The sequence below is a fragment of the Talpa occidentalis genome, unplaced genomic scaffold, assembly GCF_014898055.3.
Source record: "Talpa occidentalis isolate TD23 unplaced genomic scaffold, MPIMG_talOcc4v2.1 talOcc4.5, whole genome shotgun sequence".
Classification (NCBI taxonomy): domain Eukaryota; kingdom Metazoa; phylum Chordata; class Mammalia; order Eulipotyphla; family Talpidae; genus Talpa; species Talpa occidentalis.
The window spans coordinates 123999182-124020155 of NW_023604861.1; the positions used below are offsets into that span (position 1 = coordinate 123999182).

At 56.9% G+C, this 20974-nt stretch overlaps 1 protein-coding gene across 1 annotated transcript in view; it reads right to left on the reverse strand.

The window, feature by feature from the left end:
- The window catches only part of TOGARAM2 (TOG array regulator of axonemal microtubules 2), a 35637-nt gene extending 14881 nt beyond the window's left edge, over positions 1-20756 (reverse strand). Inside the window, exons 1-13 of the mRNA XM_037526915.2 lie at positions 20719-20756; positions 18574-18687; positions 17047-17328; positions 13331-13542; positions 12497-12675; positions 9284-9330; positions 6705-6871; positions 5291-5441; positions 4952-5116; positions 3833-3986; positions 3112-3217; positions 2204-2439; positions 271-429 (exon numbers count right to left, since the gene is read on the reverse strand). Of these exons, the coding sequence (XP_037382812.1) occupies positions 271-429; positions 2204-2439; positions 3112-3217; positions 3833-3986; positions 4952-5116; positions 5291-5441; positions 6705-6871; positions 9284-9330; positions 12497-12675; positions 13331-13542; positions 17047-17328; positions 18574-18687; positions 20719-20746 (2000 nt within the window). The 5' untranslated portion in view covers positions 20747-20756. The remainder of the gene's footprint in view (positions 1-270; positions 430-2203; positions 2440-3111; positions 3218-3832; positions 3987-4951; positions 5117-5290; positions 5442-6704; positions 6872-9283; positions 9331-12496; positions 12676-13330; positions 13543-17046; positions 17329-18573; positions 18688-20718) is intronic.
- Positions 20757-20974: the final 218 nt, after the last annotated feature.

The window sequence follows — 20974 nt, forward strand, 5'->3', positions numbered from 1 at the left end:
GGCCAGAGGATGCAGGAAGGAGCAGCAGGGACAGCACACCGGAGAGCTCCTCACAGTGCTCGGGTGGCTTGAGTGGACAAATGCACCTGACAGGCCTGCTCCTGCCATACCACAAAGACACTCTCCAGGGCACATCAGCCAGCCCGGCGGCGGTACCATGTGCAGCACCATGGCAGTGGGAGAGGAGGGCTAGCACACATCAGCTCCCCGGGCTGGCTAGTTGCCCTGGGCTGGCCGAGCTGGCAGCCCCAGGCCCAGGCCCCGCGTTACCTGGTGTCCTGGTTGGAGTCCTGGGCCAGCCTCACCAGGTTGTGTATCAGCATGTCCGTGCTGTCCCTGGTACCAGAGAGAAGCTTCTCAGCGCCTATCTGCTCGAGGACAGCTGACAGGTGCTCAGCAGTGCATTTCCGGACTGAGGGGTTTCGATGACTGAAGAGAAACATAGTCACAGTCAAGTGTTCAGTGAAGGAATGGGGTGTGGAGCTCCCCAGACACTGCACATGGACTTAAAATTGTGCATCTACGTTTCATGCCGTTGTGAGCTAACGAGAGTCTTTAAGGGAAGAGCACTTCCTGGCTATGTAACTGGGGGTGAGGACAGCACCCGTGGGGGAGGGAAACAGGAGGGTGTGCAGTCCCATGAATACATGATGCTCCCCAGACGCACCACGTGCCCACCATCCTCTGTGCCTTCCTGAGCTGGTTCCTGCCTTTGCCTAAAAGCACAGCCCCACCTTTACTCCACCCAGAAAGACCCCACCTCTGCCCTCCCCCTCACCACCCCAGCCCACAGTTACACTGCTCCCTGAAGTTACACTGTCCACTGCGGGCAGCTCTGTTCGCGCCCACTGGGCAACACAGCTGCATCCCTGCAGCTCCCAGGCAGCCTCGGAGCTCCCTGTTGTGGAACCCCCAGAGCCCCACTGGTGCCTGGCACGGGCCTGACTCTCATTGGGAACTTAATGCCCTTCTGTTGGGGCAAACTGAGACAGGATGGAGGGACAGGGAATTAATGGGTGATTGGAAACCAAACAGGAAAAGCTAAAATGTGATAAGAAAAACCCGTTAGGATGACATTTCTTTCTTCTCAAGTCCATTAGGGAACCCTGACCCTCAGCCCAGGGGAACACAAGGGGACTTCCGGTCTCTCCCTGCTCGGCGGGGTCTAGGGACCAGCACAGTCAACACCTGAATCTGCTGCATTTTAGCAAGATCCCAAGGAATGCAGAAACACAGTCCGGGGCTCCCCAGGGGACACAAGCCTGAGTCTTGGGAGAGGGTGGGTGGCCACTCTTTGCAGTGAGGCATCCTCCAAGGCAGCAACACCCGAAGTAACTTTCATCCATTAGATCTACCCAACTCCAAGAGCTGCTCTTGGCATCACCCTGCAGGAGAGGACGCCAAGGCAAAGGGAGAATCCGGAAAGACACGGCATTTCTCCTGAGTTAACAATAGTGACGATAAGCACTCAGGGGGGGCCAGGTAGAGGAGGCAGCTCTTGGTGCCTTTCACGAGTCGGTTGGTTTGCTCCTCACAATTTTATGGGGCAGACGCCATTACTGTCCCCGTTTTACAGATGACGAAAGCAAGGTGCAGGAGAGTCGAGTAGCCATCCAGGGTGTGAGCCTTTGGCCTGGGTTCTGGTGTGCTTGCAAAGGCCTCTGACTGCTCCCACATGGCCTGGGGTCTGCCTGAGTAGCCTCCCAGAAAACTCCCTCCTTCCCCATTGGAAAAAATACCATTAGCATTAGCACCACGCAGAGAAGTGGCTCACTGTGCTGGTGAGTTGTTTGGCCCTCTGGGAGACAGGGCCTGGGAAATGCCAGTTTTGCTTTGGTTTGGGTCTTTACTTGAGGGGAAAACAAATCTGGCTACAGAAAGCTTCCCCAAGAGGCTTCTCAGGAGAAGGCCAAGGGGCTGGCTGAAGCGTGAGATTTTGTATCTGGCTCAAGATTTCATCAGAAACGCCCTCCCCTGGGATAGGGCAAGGCACCTCAGCACTGGCTCAGGCTGCCTCTGCAGCCGACCTCCAGGCCACTACATGCTTCCCACCTCTTCCCCGGGGACCTGGTGCACAGAGCCTGCTTCACCACCTCCAGCCTGCCAGGAGCGGTGAGCAAAGAGACAACTGGGAAGCAGGGGTCTTTTTCCCCAGCTAATGCCAGGGCCCCTGCTCCGCCCCACCCCATGCCCCTCCACATACTAGACGCCCGCCGAGGCGAGGGCCACCAGGGAGCGTGCAGGGGTCACGTGCTCCACCATGGCCGCCAGGGACCGGTTGGCTGCTCTCTGGATGAACTCGCTGGTGTTCCCCATCTTCTGTAGCAGGCAGCGCGCAATCTCCTCAGCCTCCTGGTCCATATTCCTCTTCAAGGCCCGGAAAAGGTCCCCCAGGATACAGATGGCCAGACGGGACACTTTGGAGCGGAGGTTGGTGACCTTGGAGAGAGATGGAAAAGACCCTCCAGGGCCAGAACACATGTAGGATGGGGAGCTGCACCCCCATGTACCTCACCCCTACCCCATACCCAGGCCTTGCCAGGCTGGGGATGAAAAGCCAGCAGCAGCTCTGGGCAAAACAGTCCCACTGAAAAAGATCACTATTAATGTGATCACCACAATCACTGATCTGTCGTGCCACCTGACATTGGTCCAACACTTAGTCCTCAAAGCACTCTTACGAGCAATGCTCAGTTTGATCTCCAGTGGGTCCCCCACTAGAACAGTCCAGTCCCAAGGAGGCCCAGCTTCTGCCTATGATGACAGGCATCTTGTGCTCCTCTGGGCCCCTCCTAGCCCCACCTCAGCCCCTGGGGAGACAGGCCGTGGGTGATGCTACAACCACCTCAAAGTCAGAGATTTGGCCAGAAGACTCCATCCCCCCACGGGTGTCTGAGTACTGAGGACAGAGCTGGGCTGTGACACATGGGATTCTGTACCCAGATATTAGCCAGTAAGGTGGTGGCTACCTTCCCCCCGAGACATGAGCAGGGGTGCCCGTGTGGCTGGGCTCTCGGTGGCTGCTGTGTGAGCACTGAGTGGCAGTGCCAGTGTCGGGGACTGGCTGGGTGGTGCAGGGCACACAGCACACAGCCTGCCTGGGAGGCTCACCTCCCCCGTCACGGCCAGGGACACGTCGTGCAATCTCCCGGCGAGGAGCTCCGAGTGGCAGGCTGCCAGGCGCTGGATGCTCACCAGGCCCTTCTCCTTCATCTGCCTGTGAAGCAAGTCCAGGCTCTGTCACCAACAGAGAGAGGGAGGATCCCCCCACCCTATGCACCCTGGGGTGCCCACACCGCCACCCCTCCTCTCACCCACAACAGGGAGGGGTCGATAGACTCCACGGTCTGACAATCCAGTAAGAAGGCATGGATGCCCCCCCTCCCCCAGGACCCCGGCCGACACCCAACACCAAGCTGTGCTGGCAACAGCAGCTCTTGAACATGAGGTTTGAGACCCATGAACGTGACGTCTGCATCCCGCAGACATCCAAACCCCATCGCTGGGCTCACGGCTCAAACTGTGTGTCCTCCGGTGCAGGAGAGGGACAGTGGGAGCAGGGAGCAGATTTAACTGATTCAGAGAAATAAAGGACTTTGATATTTCTTAGGCCCCCTAAGGAAGGGTGGGGTCAAATTTCTACTTGCCACAAATTTCTGCTGTGCCAGAGAGCAGAGCATGGGGCTACATGCTGGGCCCTGGGGCACACAGGGGAGGCTGGTGACACACACACCAGCACACACATGGGCTCCTCCTCCCCAGGGGCCAGGGCCTGCAGGAGAGGAGGGGCAGCCGGGGTGAGTGCCACACACGAGGGGAAGTTTGTCCTCACCAGTCGCTGCTGTCAAGGCACTGGAGGGCATCCACCAGCCCCAGCTCTGGGTTCGAGAAAGGCCTCAGCTCCTTAAAGGCTCTGAGATCCATCTCCTCCTCCTCTTCTTCCCATTCAGGAGACCCCAACGTGAGTACCGCAGGCAACGAGTTAGCTGCAGCCACGGAAAAGGAAGCAACGCAGTGAATTTCACCAGGAGGACCGGCAGCCTCCTGGTAAAGTTATGGTAGGTGGTATTATTATTTGCCATAAACTATGATAATATTTACAGTAAAAATCAAACATCAGAAACTCTAGCTGTACAATCCCAGACAGCTTCTGGCGTCTCTGAGCCAAAAGGAGGCTCTTTATTGAAAAAGGAGACAGCACGTCTTCAAGGGGGCTAAAGACCAGCATCAAGCTCAGACTTTCTACTTTATGAAGCCAAAAGGATAGAAAGAGACTTGAAATGGGAAGTGAGTCAGTATTATCTCCAGCACCCAAGTGATGCTCTCTTCTCCCATCCATCCCACCACATCCCGCGCTTAAGGAGACTCCAAACCAGGTTGGCTGCGTGCAAACGTGCTTCAGTAGCAGAATCTTTGAAATGAAAGCACCCATGGACACCCAGGACACCGAACGTGAGGCAGCACAGAGCGCCTTCGCCAGAACGGGGACAGAACCCCTGTCCCTGGCACCATCCCAGGTGGCCCCTACACACTTTTGACAGTCTGACCCCAGTCTGTACCCAGCCCCGTCCAGCCTGGCATCCCAGGTGGCCACAGGCAGGAAACCAAGGTCTCCCCAGGCCCTCGCTTCCTCTTTCCAGTGTGTCGGCCACTTTCTTGGCTGCTGTTTCCCAACATTTGTGGTCCTGGTGCCCTGCCGGGCCCTCTAGGTTGTCGCCCAGTCTGGGGACAGCTGCCAGCCGCCCACAATTCCCGCTGCGAGAGCCGAGATCCCCAACCTGGGTCACAGACCCCTCTGACTCCCAGACACTGATCCTCTCTCTGACACCCTGGGGTGCTCCCTAGTCCGACATGAGTGGTGGGCAGAAGTGAACCAGCTGAGGCCACCTCTGCCATGCCCCAAAGCACCCCCAGGTGGAGCAGCAAGGAATCACTTGGGTCTGCGCCCCACCTGAAGCATGGCGAGCGAAGCTGGGCTCCTGCTTGCTGACAGGGATGCTGGGCAGCGAGGCCCGGTTGGCCCGCCTCCTGAGGATGACGCCCGAGTTGTTTCTGCGTGGGCTGCTCATCCCCGTGGGCACAGACAAGGTCCCACTGCCCCGGAGGGGGAGGAGGCCTGTGGAGGCAAAAGACGTTAGGATGGGGCGGTTCCGGCGTGTCACCTGCCTGTGTCCCATCCGCAGGCTGCGAGGACACATGTGACGCCCTGCTCAGCCTCAGGGGAGCAGCAGACAGACTCCCTCTGGTTAACTCATTGGCCTCGAGGTCTCTCCATCCCAGGCACCAGTACCTTCCTTCATCAGGGTCCTCCGGGAGCCCAGGCTCTGGGAAGCGAGCTCCCTCTCTCTCTCCGGCTCCCTTGCCCTCCGGAACAACTCCATCTCCTTCATCTGCTTCAGCCGCATCTTCTCCTGGGCAGACTTGGAGATGGTGACCTGGATCTGGCACAAGGTCCAGCAAACTCCATTACCCTCGGCCACCCAGAAAGGCTTCTCACGCCTTCATTCATCTGCATGTCAGTAATGTCAGTGGCTCCGAGGGGCCAGGCTCTGTGCGGAGTGAGCCAAACAGCAAGGCCTTGCCCCAGAGAGCCACCATGCGGTGGGGCGCCCGCAAACTGCCCGGTCTCAAAGCCAGGCAAGACAAACGAATGGGAAGCAAGAGAGAGAGGATGATGGGGCTTCTGTTCTAAGAAGGCCCAGGGGGCTCCCTAAGGAGATGCCATGTAAGCTGACACATGAATGAAGTGAGGGAGCATGGGTTTGTAGGAAACAAGTGTTTTTTAAACAGAGGCAGCACCGCATGCAAAGGCCCTGAGGCTGGGGTGCACGGAGCGTGGTTGGGCACAGCAGGGATATTGGCAGGGCCACTCTGAGTAGGGAGAGCTAGGACACTGGTTGTGGGGTGGAGTTGGGGCAGGAGCCTAAGCAAACCCCCAGCAAGCCACCAGGGTTTGGGGAGAGCAGGAGCATTACCTGACTTCCATTTATTTGGGGGCCGGGGTGGAGAGAGGCGGTGGACTTTTCTAAATATTCCTATTGTTGCTTTTTATAACTTATTTTGAAGTGTCTAAAACTCACAGGAAGTTTGGTGCCCGGACCTTAACATCACCCTCGCTGGGTCCCAGGGCTAACATAACACACGCACCCACAGGCCTTCAAGACGTGCCTGTCGCAGTGTTACATCTGCGGCAAAGAATGAGCGTGGGTCCCCTCGCAGCCAGGCTCCACGTTTTACTAAATTCATCCAGACCAGGGAAGAGAATCGTCTGGACCAAGGTCACCTTTGAAGTGCAGGGTATTTGTCAGCCTGTCAAGCACAGCCTTTGGCTGATCTGCCTCTGAGTCAGCTGCTCCCGGTTGCTATCTTGGGTGTTGGTTCAAGTTACCCCCTTTGGCTCACCTAAGCCCCTCTTTACTCTCCCCCACATCCTGCTTCCTTCTGAGCCCCGCGTGGCATCTTCCTCTCCTCCTTGGTCCCTGTCCTCTCCCATGACCTGGCTCCTCCCACCTGACCTCCTCCTCGCTTCTTACTTCAGCCCCCACCTCAAACCCACCTACAAGTTCCAGGCTTGTAAACTAGGGCAGCTGCCTCGGGGCTCCCCCTTGCTTTCCTAAGCCACTCCCACACTGACATCCTTCAGAAACATGCCTGGGTCCAGCCAGTGGTCCCCAAAGTCCTCTTGCCCCCCGCTTTGCAGATACCTTGGCGCCACTCTCCTTCTGATCCTCTTCTTTCACCAAGGGGTGGGCTTCTTTGGCAAGGTTGAAGGAGAAGGCTGACAGCAAGGGAGTAGACTGAGATGAAAGCAAGGCAGGCTTTTCGGAGGCGGCAGGCCTGTCTCTGACGGGCAGGGCCAAGGGTTTGGGCTCTGAGGAGTCAAGAAGAATGGAGCTGAGGGGCCTCCCTGGTGGTGCAAGGGGTTAAGACGCAGCACTGTGAAGCTATCCACAGCCTCTGCAGCACGAGTTCAATCCCCGGCTGGCCAGGGAACTACCCACATGGTGCGGCAGACCTCTCTTACCTCACGCGCTGCTCCCCTCAGCAGTGTACCTTGGTCCATCTGCCTGTTCTGTTCCCCACTCTGTCTCTGGTGAATCCTCTCACACACACCCCCAGCACCTCTGGCCTGTACCCCCCAGCTCTTGTATGCATAAATAAATAAATCTTAAAAAAAAAAAAAGGAATGGCGCTGAGGACATCCAGCATCCAGCTGAGGTAGCAGCCATCCCACTGGGCTCCCCGAGGTTCTGTGCCCCTGTAATTGGTATAAATTTTACTGGCTAAGGCCCTCTACCCTCAATTCTTGTGTCCACTGCCTTCGCGATGGAGAAAGACACGGGTTAAATTGACTTGACAGAAAAGCGCTCGGAGGCCCTGAGCGGGCTAGTGAGAGACCACAGCCTCTTCATTGCATTCATTTATCGGCCATTCGTTCACTCAGCAATGACTGCCCAGCTGGTTCGAAGACAGTAGCGGGGGGTGGGAGGAAGCAGGGCAGGAAATGGACAAAGCTGCCCTCTAAGAGATTTAAGCTGTTTCCTGAGAATATAAATCTATCTTACCTCAGAGCAACTCAGGGAGAGAAAAAATAAGCCGAGCCCACTGACGCACGGCTCTGTGCCCCCACGCGCCCGTCTGGGACCGTGACCAGAAGAAGCGCGCAGGGAACTCATGGGGGGGCCCGATCTGCTCAGTGACAAGTGGGAAGCCGAGACCAGCGACCTTCGATGCTCTTGTGATTGATAAAATGCCTCCACTTCCATGGTTTCTCATCAGTCTGTATTTTCCCAGTCAATTGATCCTAAAGATCATACTCGTAGAGGATTATTCTTATAAAAATCTATTGTCATAGAGGCAAGGGTGGGGGTGACAGGGAGGGGCTCATTTTTTGTCTTGTAACCAAAGAAATTAACCTGGTTAACCTGGTTCTCTTGCCCACAAAGTTTGGAGGTCCTTGGGTGAACGTTGGGGTCCTGCAAGCTAGGGGTCAACATCGTGGGCTTCCGGAGGCTGCAAACAGTGTCTTGAGTAGGAGGCTCCAGTAGGACCCCAGGTCACCCCAGTCTGCTGCTCAGCCCTTGTCTTCTGTGAGGATCTCTCTGCTTGGTGCAGGGAAACCCTACAGAACCCAGAGAAGGATCCAAGGCGAAGGGGGAGGAGGGGCAAAGCCGCCAGAAGTGCGAGGCAGGGCAGAGGACACAGGTGCCAGTGACCAGTGCCAGGACTGCAGGGGTGCCGCAAGACATGGGCAGACGCCGCCGTCACCTGAGTGCTGGGTGTGTCATCCCAGCTCACAGCTGGAGGGCCCAGAGCCTTTCGGGTCTTAGTTATTTTGTGTCCCCTGCTCACCTAGCCCTCCAAGAGACACCCTAGTAGCCCTGGCAGAGCAACCTGCCCCAGACCCTGGGGGCCCGGTTCTCGAGCAGCTGACTAGTGAGCAGAGGAGGGAAGCTATGCATGGCAGCCTCACCTCCAGCAGCACCTCGGGTCAGCTCTGAAAGGTGCCAGTGTGGTTCTCCAGCCTGGGCACCCCGCCACAGCTGAGAGAGCAGGGGCAACTCAAATGCCACAGAGGTTTCTGGGCCAGGCCGCCTCTCCCCGCCAGCTGTGTCCTGATCCCCGGCCTCTTGCAACGGCCTCCCCCTCACCAGCGGACACATCTGCTGAGCTCACAGCAGAGTGACCGGAGCTGGGCTAGATAGAGTCCACCCCTTCCCAGACAGCTCAGCAGCTGCCTGCAGCCCCCACCACTCAGCTCCCAGGCACCGAGCCATCGGGCTACAGAGCCTCCTCCTCTCTCTCCAAAAGCCTCTCTGCACCTTGGCCTCTGGCCCAGCCCCACCTATTTGTCCCTGTTTCCCTGACACTCAAATTTCCAGGACCAGTTGCTCAAGGGGCTTATGGGATGTGGCTTAGCTTCTCACTCCTTCCAGCCAGGGAAACTCTCCTCCACTTGCCAAGCACCGTGCAGGAGAGCCGCAGACCTGACAGCAGGTGCGACTAGGCTGGCGGCCCCTCCGAGACAGGGAGATGGTCCCCGCCCCCAGCCTCCATTCCGCCCCTGCCAGTCAGACTGGGACAGCACTTCTCCCGGCTGAGTCATCTGAAGCCACATGAGCTGGCACGAGGCCCTGCCAGGGTCTTCAGCCTCCCGGGCCTAAGATGAGGGGCTCACTCACGAGAGCTCTCGGGTCTCCTCGGGCCCTAACTTGGATCCCCAGTCCTGCCCCGGGGATGCAAAGTTGAATAACAAGTGGGGGTGTGCAAGGAGGGTACGTACCCAGAGATTTAGGGGTCTTCTCCCGAGGCCCACTCTCCCGAACCAATCTTAAAAGAAAGGGGGAGAGACAAGAACCATGAGAGATGGCCAGGAGAGCCTTGGGGGGGGCGAGGGGGAGGGGACAGCTCCAGGATGGGCAGAAGCCAAGCAAGATGGGGTGCAGTGGAGGGATGAGGATGAGCCTGTAAAGGGGGTTCTAAGCTGTGGGAAACACAGCTCCTTCCACAAACTCAAGGGCAGCTGACCAGGCCAGGCCAGTGTCCACGGCTTCTGGTCCATTTTCAGGCTACGCAGCCCAGGAAGCTGCATCCAGGGGGGACTAGTCAATTGGGAAGGAAGCTCCTCCCTCCAGGGACACCAGACAGCAGAAGTGTGGGTCCCCCAGCTTGGAGAAGACTGAGCTCAGGTCTTCCAAACTGCACCCACCCCGTGAGACTCATTGACCTCTCAAGCCCTCCTCCTCAGGGTATGAAGCCCCATTCCCGTGTCCCCCCACTTGAGAGGGATTGACCCCCTTTGCTGCTGATGGGAAACCCCCACTGTTTCATACAAGAGCTCCACCCCTAAACCACCCACAGAAAGGAAAGATGAGGGCCTCCCTGGCACCGAGTTTAATTGTAATTTCAAAATAGGCAGCACTATTTGCTCATTCAACAGATATTTAGCAAGGACCTACTATGTGCTGAGCACCGTTCAGGAGCAGAGTGTCTAGACAAGCAGACAGCAATCCCTGCCCTCACGGAGCTGACTTTCAGTGAAGAGCAGTTCTGTATGACTCAGCGTGGATTTTCTCTCCTCAGTGGAGACACATAAAGACACGAGAGCCCTCTGGGGGCTGACAGGGTAACAAGCCACGAAAAGACAAACCCTGACCGCAGAAGCACACTCAGGCTGGGGTGGGCTGGAGGGCAGGCAGCCGGGGAGCTGACTTCAGGGCCTGCCTGACCCAAGAGACCCCTGTCTGAGGGGACTTGGAGGACCCTAAGTCTGCTGAAGTGGTAGAGTTTCCAGGCGGACCTGGCCCTGCCAGGACTCAGTGCTGCTCCTGGACAGACACGGTGTCTTGGATCTGGACCCACATGGGAGGCTTCTGCCTGAGGTGGGCACAGGGCATCAAGAATCCCAGGTGTTGCTTCCTTCCCCCTGACCTGACCGTACCTGCCAATGGCCCTGTTTGCCCTTTCACCTCAAGTCAGATGTTGCTTATCTTCCCTCTTTGGCCTCAGAGCAGGCGACGCTACCTCCTTCAAGGGTGGACCTTGAGAAAGACTCCCTCTTTCCCTGTTCTAGCAATCCCTCAGCAGAAAAGACCAAAGCCAAGGCAGCCTGCACCCACCAGTGTCTGCCTTTCTCCACCAAGCATCCCAGCCCCTCCTCCTGCTTCTGTATTTTGCACACTCTCCCCCAGTCTTCAAAACTCAGACAGGTCTCACCTCCTCCAAGAAGTCTTCCCAGACTGATTGAGACCAAGTTCCACTGGGATCCCCAGGATGGGCAGTCTCTATCTTAGTACTTATCTCACAGAATTTCCATTAATGGTTTATTTCTAAATCTTTCCCATAGCCTCAAGAACTCAGAGACTGTGTCTTGTTTGGCTTTGTCTCTGCAGCATCTGTCACAGTGCCTGACACGTAGTAGGTACTTAATACATTTAAAATGAGTAAAGGAATGCAAGGGTGGATGGATGGAACAAGAGTCACAGATAATGGTAAAACTGAAAGATCAGAGACAATGCCACCCCCTTCATGAAAATGAGGAGACCTTCTAAGGAAATGTGAGGGGTTCTGTTCGTGCTACCGTGGCGGTGGCCCATCTTCTCTCCCTCCTTACCCCTTTGATGCTGGACCTGCATCCGCCATAGGTGCCCACCAGGAGGATGGAAACTTCAAGGCTGACCTTCAGAGTCATCGGGGCAGAATAAGGGGTGCAGAAGTTACCACCCCATGAGATCTTGGAAGCCACCACTTAGACTGATCCCCAGGGAGACAGGGAGGAAAGGACCCTGGAACAGATTCAGCAAGGATGAAAGCAGGTGCGCACAGGAGGCTATCTGGAAGGTCAAGGAGCAGGTATAAGGTCGGGGAGGCGGGAAGGAGAAGCGTTCAAGGGTACCAACTGCTCAAATGATGCAAAGAAATCGAGTACAACGAGATGATAGGAAAGGCCGCTGCTCTGGAGCTACAGGGTCGCGAAATCCACCAGGTCGCCTCTCAGAAGGAGAAAGAGGCAGGCGCCTGGGGAGAACGGGAAGAAAGAACGTCTGCTGGTGAGAAAGCAAAGGCCGAAGGAGCAGGCCACTGTTCGAGGAGGCTGAACAGTGAAAACTGAGCAGAGAAGTCAAATCCAGGAGCAGGTCCGTAGACGGGCTGCCACACTCCAGCAGGGAAAGCAGGGGGCACAGGAGCGCGCAGAAGAGACTGCAGCACAGGCGATGGGGAGCGCAAAGATGCTTGAGAGATGTGGAGGAATTCAGCAGATCAAGCCCAAGGGAATGGGAAACCGGGGGTCCCAGCAGGCACCCGCCTGTGCCACATGGTCTGCAGGCTGAGCCAGGCCCACAGGCCCTAAGTACCTGCCATCTCTCTCTCTCTCACGTGTGTACACACACACACACACATGCACACGCACAAGCACACTCACATATACACACATTTGCTCCAAAATCAGGCAGCACTGACCACAGGATGGCGTGGCCATCTGGAGAACACCACCTGTCCCTCTTACAAGTCCCAGGCCAGATTCACTACAACACAGAGGTCCTCTACCCCACTGGTTCCCAACCTTTTAGGGTACGGGGTATCTTAATTCCAAAAGTTTTGTGAACTACTCCCCCACATCTCTGCCCCCACACAATAATGCTCGTATTTCTAGCCTCCGTTAATTAAGAAAATACATAAAAGCAAAGAGCTCCCCCAATGCCGGTAGCTGTAAGATAACGTGTGCTCTGCTCTTCATAGCAGCCACCACAGCCACCAAGAAACCGGTGGAGGAGAGAGGCTGAGACATTGTTTAAGTCCAACAATGACCAGAAGAGCCTGGGCAACAATGCTGAGGCCCCCCCAGATCTGTGGCTCATGGGTGGGGAGCCCTGTCCTTCACACATCTGGTCCCCAGAGTCTGTCCTGGCAGGAAGGGTCAGTCACAGAGAACCCAGGGAAATCTGCAGCGAACAGGAGAGAGGACTGCAAGGTGGTCTGGGTTTAGGCTACTTACCGTGTGGAGGGGGCCCTCAGGCCCGTGAGGACGTCCTGGCCCGGAATCAAGAGGCTGGGAAGGGAGCCAGGGGCACAGGAGGAGACCCCAGCCTTTGGGATTGGCGGGATCACAATGCCCCCCAATGACTTGTGCATCTTTTCGTCATTGCAGTGCAGGTATTGCCCAGAGATCTGCACCTGGGAAGGGGAGAGGGCTCTGGGCCTGGGGCTCTCCTCCCAGGCACCACACACAGGGTGGCCCCTTCTTTCAGGAGCCACCTGGGATGGCAGTGCTGACACCCCTGAAAGCTCACTGTTTCCTTACCATGCCAGGCGGTAAAGGGTAAAGGTCCCCTCGCCCCCACTCCAACCGCTTTTGTTGTTATTATTTTTCTGTCCTTATTTCAGAAAAATGACAGTTGGAAGGGATCTTCAAATCTGGTCTGGTTCCCTCTTCCATAGATGTGCAAACTGGGGCCCAGGGAGCAACTTGCCCAAGGTCACACAGCCAGTGAGGGGCAGAGGGGAGTCAGAGGCCTGGCCTCCTGTGTCCTCACGCACATTCTTTCCCCTCTACCATGCTCCCGAAAATGGACAAGGGCAGAGACAAGAGGAATTCTGGAACATTCAGACCAGAGAGCACCTGGGGCTGCCAGACATAGGACCTGCGGTCATGCCTCAGGGTGCTTGGCACCTCTGGGGCAGCCACCCAGAACTCCCAGGTCAATGAGGGCCCAGGCCCCTCCCATTGCCACCCCCATGCTTGAGGGCAACCCCTGGGATGTGTCTGCAGCAGGACAGAGAGAAAGCTGGAGGCCAGGGAGGCACGAGGCAGACAGTGGGATCTTCTTACCTCCTGGGCACCGGGTCGCAGCTCCTGGGGACCCTGACCACTCTCAGGTGGGTCCAGGCCCTTCTCCTTGGCTCCACTGCTCTCGGGAGTAGTGGGGATGCTCTGGATGGGAGGCATTGGCCTGGGCACCCTCAGCAGCCTCTGAGAGGTGGCCCTGGGGATGGTGCTCCTCAGGGGAACGCCTTTGGGGCCTCCCCCTGGATCCAGAGAAGCTGTACATGGTGGGGACCAGGAAAATGTTAGTTCTAGGAGCATGGGAGTGGGGGGGGACAATTTAGATGCTGACAGCAAGGTCTTACGTCCCAGGGAAAGCTGGGATGGTTGGGGCAGAGGGAAGAGGGCAGAGGGAAGATCCACCCCAGCCCACCCCACCACAAGACTGAGCAAGCAGACATAGCTGAGTGTTTTCTCTGATCCAGAAAAATTTGGTAGAAAGTGCCAATGAGAGTCACCTATTTAAAATTCAGAGGCACGTTGGGGAGGAAGGGAAAGAAATGAATAGTGGGTTAGGAGTGGGGAGAGTGGGTTCTGGTCCTGGCTAGAAGCTGTGTGACCTGGGTAAGTCCCCATTTGCTCCTTTGTAAAGTGAAAGTGACCATATCATGGGGTCATCGTGAAGAGTCACGACCTCGCTTGTAAGGGTGCCAGCCTTTATTGCCTGGTATAAAATGCCAAGAAAGGGCCTCCCCGGTGGCGCAGCGGTTGAGCGCTGGGTTGCGAAGCTGCCTGCAGCCTCTGCAGCGCCGGTTCAATCCCTGGCTGCTCCCCGGCCACCAGAGGAGGGTCCCGCATGGCGCGACAGACCTCTCCTGCCGCCCACTGCTCCCCTCAGCAGTGTACTTGGGTCCTTCTGCCTGCTCTGCTCCCCACTCTGGCTCTGGTGAATTCTCTCACCCTCCCATGCTTCTGACTGTACCCAGTGCTTGTATAAATAAATAAATAAATAAATAAATAAATAAATAAATAAATAAATAAATAAATAAATAAATTTAAAATAAATAAATAAATAAAATGCCAAGAAAATACCTGCACATGACAGGTGCTGGTCAGTTACTTCCGTTGCCCACTTCCTTTTCAGCTAGTGATGGGGGGAGGGGGTGCATTCATTTTGACATAAGGGACCCTCTGACTTAGTCTAAATGCTAGGCCACTGCCCTTTCAGCTCTTCTGTTAATACCTTCTGGGGGGCCTCCTCTGGTGGCACAGGCGGTTGAGCGCCGTGCTGTGAAGCTGTCCGCAGCGAGATACCCACATGGCACAGCAGACCTCTCCTATCTTGCCTGCCTGCTCCTCTCAGCAGTGTATTTCTTCAGTCTGCCTGTTCTGTTCCCCGCTCTGTCTCTGGTGAATCCTCTCACCCTCCCACACACACACCTCTGGTCTGTACCCCAGTTCTTGTATGCATTAATAAATAAATCTTTAAAAAAAAATACTGGGCCTCCCCTGGTGGCGCAGCGGTTGAGCGCTGGGTTGTGAAGCTGCCCACAGCCTCTGCGGCGCCGGTTCGATCCCCGGCTGCTCCCCGGCCACCGGAGGAGGGTCCCACATGGTGCGCAGACCTCTCCTGCCGCCCGCTGCTCCCCTCAGCAGTGTACTTCGGTCCTTCTGCCTGCTCTGCTCCCCGCTCTGGCTCTGGTGAATTCTCTCACCCTCCCGCGCTTCTGACTCTACCCCGTGCTTGTATAAATAAATAAACAAACAAACAAACAAATAAACAAATAAATAAATCTTTAAAAAAATAATAAAATAAAAAATAATTAAAAAAATACCTTCTGGGGCCAAAGGAATCCTCACTACCCCACCCCATCCTCTCAAACACAGCATTCCCAAGGCACCCCTATGGGAAGACACAGGGATAGTCCAAGAACTCGGGATTATCTTTGCAAATATCGGTGGTGGTAGCAGAAAAAAGACTGTATTTAACTTGGGAAGGCCATTTTACTCCAGCTATAGCAAAAATAATTATTTCAAACAACCACGTCGAAATAGGTTCTCAGTTCCAGGCACCCCCTCCCGGCCCAGGGAGGCTCTGCTCTGCCCTTGAGCACCGCTGTCCCGGTCAGTCCTGATGGTGTGTTGAGGGGATGGAGGTGCGGGAGGGTGGAGTCTGTGTTCCCCCATGTCTACTCCGAGTTCCACCTGGGCAGGGGCACAGAGGGGCCAACACAGCCTCAGCAGAGGCGTCAAGGACAGCCCCGCCCCGCCCAGGGGCCGCGGTTCCCTGTCCCTATGTGTGCTGGTAAGGCAAGGCCTTCCCATCCCTATGCTGAGTGGAATAATTCCTGTTCTTTCTCTCCTCCTTTGTTTAAATAAAATAAAATAAAGATGCCATGTCTAGAAAAAGGTTTCAAATCTCACAGTGAGGGATTCACCAGACTGGCTGCTCCAGAAGCTGCCCCAGATGGACATTCGAGTACTTCTCCAGTACACCCAGCCACAGGGCCACTGCTGGGGCGGCTCCAGGGCTCCAGGGGGGCCTCAGCCAGGGAGCGAGCTGCTCAGGGGCCGATTAAACTCCTCCAAGTCGGACATAGAAGCCGTGTACCCTCGCAAGGAGGCCCCCCTTTTCCTCCAAGCCCTCCAGTCTTCCTATTCCTTTTTATTTCCCAAATCCCTTGAGCTTAAAAAGACCCAGTTTCGATTTGCACAGAAGAGAGAAGAATAACAATTTATCAAGTTATTCCATGAGCCAGGTGCTGTGAATTCTGAGTACAACTTCCTTTGAACCATCTCAGGGACACAGAAGTATCCGTGTCCTCACTACACAGAGGAGGAAGTGGAGGCTTCTCGGGGTTCCTGACACGCCCAGATAGCCAGAGCCCGTGAGAACCAGGGCTAAGATCGGAACCTGGCCCGTCCACCTGGTCTTCCAGCCCCCGATGAGAGGGGGAGGTAAGTGCCCGCTGCCTGGTCCTTTGCTCACTACTCAACACACCTTTCTCGAGAACCCCCCGCATACCCCGCCACTCTGCCTTGCACCCAGGATTCTATTCCGCCCTCGTGGAGGTTATGGCCAAGTGAGGGTTCAGTTTTTAAACAAATAATCCCGTAAGTAAATAAATAAATGTAAACCATGAAAAGAGCAAAGGGAGGAAGCGACAGGGCGTTGTTAGAACCTCACTGGGACAGATTCAGACATGGGGTCAGGGAGGCCGCCCTGCCCTGAGGCAGGCTTCTAAGAGAAGGGGAGCAGCGGGGGATGAGCCTGTGGGGAACAGGGAGCGGTGGAGGGCAGCCCAGAGCCTGAGCCTTGCTCCAGAACTGACCAGCCGGTATCTGTCCAGCAGAGAGCACAGCACAGACCCAGGAGACACAGACCACCTGGGAGCACAGCACAGGCCGGGACAGGCGGGGGCTGCCAGCACGTGTGAGCATCTAGGAGCAACTTGAACCACCCCTGGGTGATTTGAAACACAGCCAGTGGGAGTGTGAGGGAGAATATGATCAGACCTGGTGCAAAAATAATTCTTCTAGAGCAAAGAAGAGAAGGAGCAAGGGTAGAAACCGAAGGCCCGTGGGAGACTCCTACAAAGGCCTAGAGGGGGTGGTCTCCAGGGAAGTGGCTGAGGGTATAAAGAGAGGGTTCTTGTCCGGTGCCCCCTAACCAGTCTGAATGGACCCCAGCATGCCAGCTGGCTGCCTATTGCTCTTCACAGCCTGGTGGCCTGAGCTCAGGATGGGGTAAGGGGTGGCAGTAGATAGGAGCCAGAACTCACCTCGGGAGGACGCTGCCAGGCCCTCTGAGAGTCTCCTTTTCTTGAGCTTGTCCTTGATCTGGATGGTGTCCCGGGCCACACTGTTGGCTTCCGACTCCAGAAGGGGGAGGGGCCTCAGGGGGTGGGGCCCCAGACACGGGATCCCAAGGTCCCTGGGGTGGCCATTCCTGGCCTGCCAGCCTTTTAGGGGGGCATCCAGCTTAAGATTTTCAGGGTCCCCATGTCCATTCAAGAGCTGCGAAGTCTTGTCCAGCAGGACATTTGTTGTCGGCTGGAGGGATGCTGAAGGAGACAGAGGCAGGAGAGGCCTGGAGCCACCTTGGAGCCACCTTGGAGCACCAACGTGCTGAGCCCCGCCATTTGGTGCCTGTTACTCTGGGCTCTTCAGAGTTCAACATTACCTACGAAGCACCACACCTTGACAAGACCTGTGTCCCGAGCCGCTCAGGGCGACAAGCAGAACCAGGACGCAGACGACAGGCCGCACACACTCAGGGAAGGCCTTCTGCCCAGAGCCCACCACCTCCCGATCTCCAGCATCGAACCAGCTCTCCCAAGATGATCATCAACCAGACCCAGTGACAAGAGAAGTTCCGGTGATTCTGAACAAATCCCTGCAGCCCCTGGTCTATGTGATCACTCCCTCAACACAGTCCCTGAGCACAGAGCACGTGCCAGGCGGTGGGGACACAGAGCCAGGTGAGGAAACGCCTTTGCCACTAAAGGACTTTTTATTGCAAAATAAGACACATTCTTAAAGGTGACGCCCATCGGGAGAGGCAGCGACAGAGAGCTCTGCGCGGGCAGAGGAGGAGGAGTCGGGGACCTTCGTAGAGTGGTGGCATCTGACCTGGACCTGGAGAGGCCAGCCGTGGAGCGGCGGGAAAGCACACAAACAGACCCATCTCCGATTCTCTGCCACGCACGCGGCTCCGCTTGGAATGCCACGACCTCGCCGGGAGACCCGGCACCCGGGCACAGACACCAGCCTGGGCCTGGCCCCAGGCCCCGAGAAAACCAAACTTGGTGCCAGCTACAGAGCTGGAAGGGACTGGCCTGAGAGAGGATGAATAATCAGAACAAGCCCTACTCCATCCAAGCCTGGGATGGGAGCCCTGCAGGGAAGACAGTCCGTAGCTGGAAGGGGAAGCTAACATGGAAAGTGACTGGGCAAAAAGAGGTGGGCTCCTGAGTGACCTCATAACCATCATGCTGCAGCTGTGGAGCTAGAAGGTCCACTTCCCCCACCGCCCTGGGCACCCCAGATGCTAATGTCTGTCCAGGTCCCAAAGGAAGGGACAGCCAGCCCAGCTTCCTGGCTCCCGGGACAGCCCTGGGCTCCTAGGGCAGCTGGGCACTGAGCCCTTCACTCCCGCTGTGAGAACACAGCCAGGCCTCCAGCATACTGATCCCCTCCCTCCAAGACAAGGCCCAGCTTCAGCCCTGACTGGGCAGCTGCCAAGCAGAACTCCTCATTTTCTACAAAAGTCCCCACCAGGCGGCCCAGGGCAGGTCCCTCCGTCTCACCTTCTCCACACACTTGCAGGCCGGAGGCGACGCTTCCGTCTGGGAGCACACGGGGCCGGGCGCTGGAGCGTGGGACACTCCCACAGTACACGGCCACCGGAGCCAGGACCTTGGCTGGGGACGCACCATGGGGAGGCAGCATCTTAGAGTCCTCTAAGACCAGGCCTGGGACACACAGCCTGGGCACTCTGTGCCCCCTTCCCCCCCGGGGCAGGGCCCCACCACCCCAACCCCCTCAGGCAGCACCAGGATACCACCAGGGCTCACCGTCCACGCTCCCCAGGCCTCCCAGCCTGCTGACCCCCTCTGTCCTCTCTCAGCTTGCCCGTCTCCCTCCTGGCTTTGCACCAGCCCCCTGACTACACCTTCAGTCTCCTTCATGGGTCCTCCACCCCCCACCAAAAAACACTGAACCCTGGTGGCCTGACCCTCCCCACTGCCCACCTCACACCAGCAGCTCTCACAGGGCGCTCTCCCCACGGCCACACCTTGTCACCCTCGGAGAGAACACTCTAACTTTGGCCTTGACTTTCACCTCTCCCCGCACTGGCAGGCAGAGCATCGAGTCACCTCCTACCTCCCTGCTCCCCAGAGCCCCCAGCACCGCATGGGCCTGTCCTCACTGACCCTTCATCTTCTCTAAACCTCCCCAAGCAGCTAACAGCATCATCTGTCCCACCGCACACATTTTCCAAGCGCCTCCCTGCGTCAGGGACTTTGGCCCTCACGGTCCTTGTGACACGCTGTGGGCAAGACCAGCTCGGTCCTCAGGGGAGACCAGGAGTAACAAGCAACGACAGTGTGGGAGCAGCAAGCCCAGCCAGGGGTGGAAACAGGCTAAGCTTCCCACGGGAAGGGCCCCTGAGCTGAGAGTCAGGAAAAGAGGAAGGGGAAGCTCAGCTCAGAGTCCACCCCTTTAAGAAGCTTTGTCTCACCCAGGTGCTCCCAGGCACCAGACTCACCTCCATCTTACACTCCCTGCTCTCCTGCCTCCCTCCCCAGAGCAGCCCTGGGCCCTGCTTCCGGGGGTGGGGGGTGCAGGGGCCTCCTGGGCCTTCTCTTCCCTCTCTGCGGTTCCTGTGGTCAGTAGGCACTTAAACGTTTGCCAGCAGAACCACTGGCCCTTCTCATTTGTGGCTCAGCCCCTCCTAGGCACACCTCAGGACCGTGCAGTGGTGGGTCCCTGGCCCCCACATCTAGAGAAGCCTGCACAAAGGTGGAAACCCTGCCATGCACACTCCCCGGACCAGGAGTCAGTGGCCTGGGCTGCCATCCTGGTCCTGCCACCTGTGTGACCTTGAGGAAGTAAGTCAACCCCACGGTCTCCACTCTCAGATCAGCAAAACAAAGGGGTTGGACAGGACCAGGGATTTATATACTCACATCTTCATTCTATTCTAAATTTTTAGATTTATTTTAAGCCTTCAGCACTTCCCACTTCCCCATGAGAATCGAATGTCAGGCAGGATCTGATTTAGCACTGACCCACGTATTTGCTCACGTTAATGTATCATACCCCCAGGGCGCTGCCAGAACATACGGCCTCTTTCCTACACTGTTCTGGCTTTCCAGAGTTTTCTACATGCCCCCTCCAAGTGATTACCTGGCCCCTGCCCCCCACCCCACCAGGGAAAGGCAGCTCTCCACCTCACAATCACCCATTCCATCTGAGGCAGGACCTGCCACCCTGTCACTCTCGAGAGGAAACTGAGGTTCACACAGCCAGCCCCAGGGGCAGCGCCAGACCTAGAAGTCTGTCTCTGGACACTCAGCTGGTCTCATTGCTCCACTCTCCCGCCCTGTCAGTCGAGGAAAGCAGACCCTCAGCCACCCTGAGGCCGGGCCCACGGCCCCCGCCCACAGCCCCTGCCTACCCTCATGCTCCCGCTATAGAAAGGTAGTCCCTCAGCCAGCCCCCCAGTTCAGAGAGTGGAGGCAACACTCAGGCCAAGTCCCTAGGACATGTTGAGCCCCTCCAGGGGTCAGAGAAACCCCCCCCCCGCTGAGACAGCAAGCTGAGCAGGGAAGGCCAGCGTCAGAGAGCTGGGTGGGGATGCAAAGGCCCGACCACCTGGCCCCGTCTCCCAGGCAGAACAGAGACCCTGGGAGAATCCCAGCTCCCATGGCCAATCTCAGAGCCCTTACCTGGGGAGATGGCATCACGGGTGCCCATCTAGGAAGAGAAAGCGCCTGAAGATCGTCCAGAGCAGCAGCCGCTTCCTGGGCTGTGAGCACAGTCCTGGGGGTCCGGAGGGCCCTAGCCTGTAACATCCAGGGACCTGTGGCAGGAGGGCAGGGAGGGGTCAGTGCAAATAAAAAGCAAACTCTTTCTACACCATTTTGCAGTCCGCCCCCAGGAGCTAGAGCATCCTTGCAGCGAAGACATCTCTCAGGGGACCGA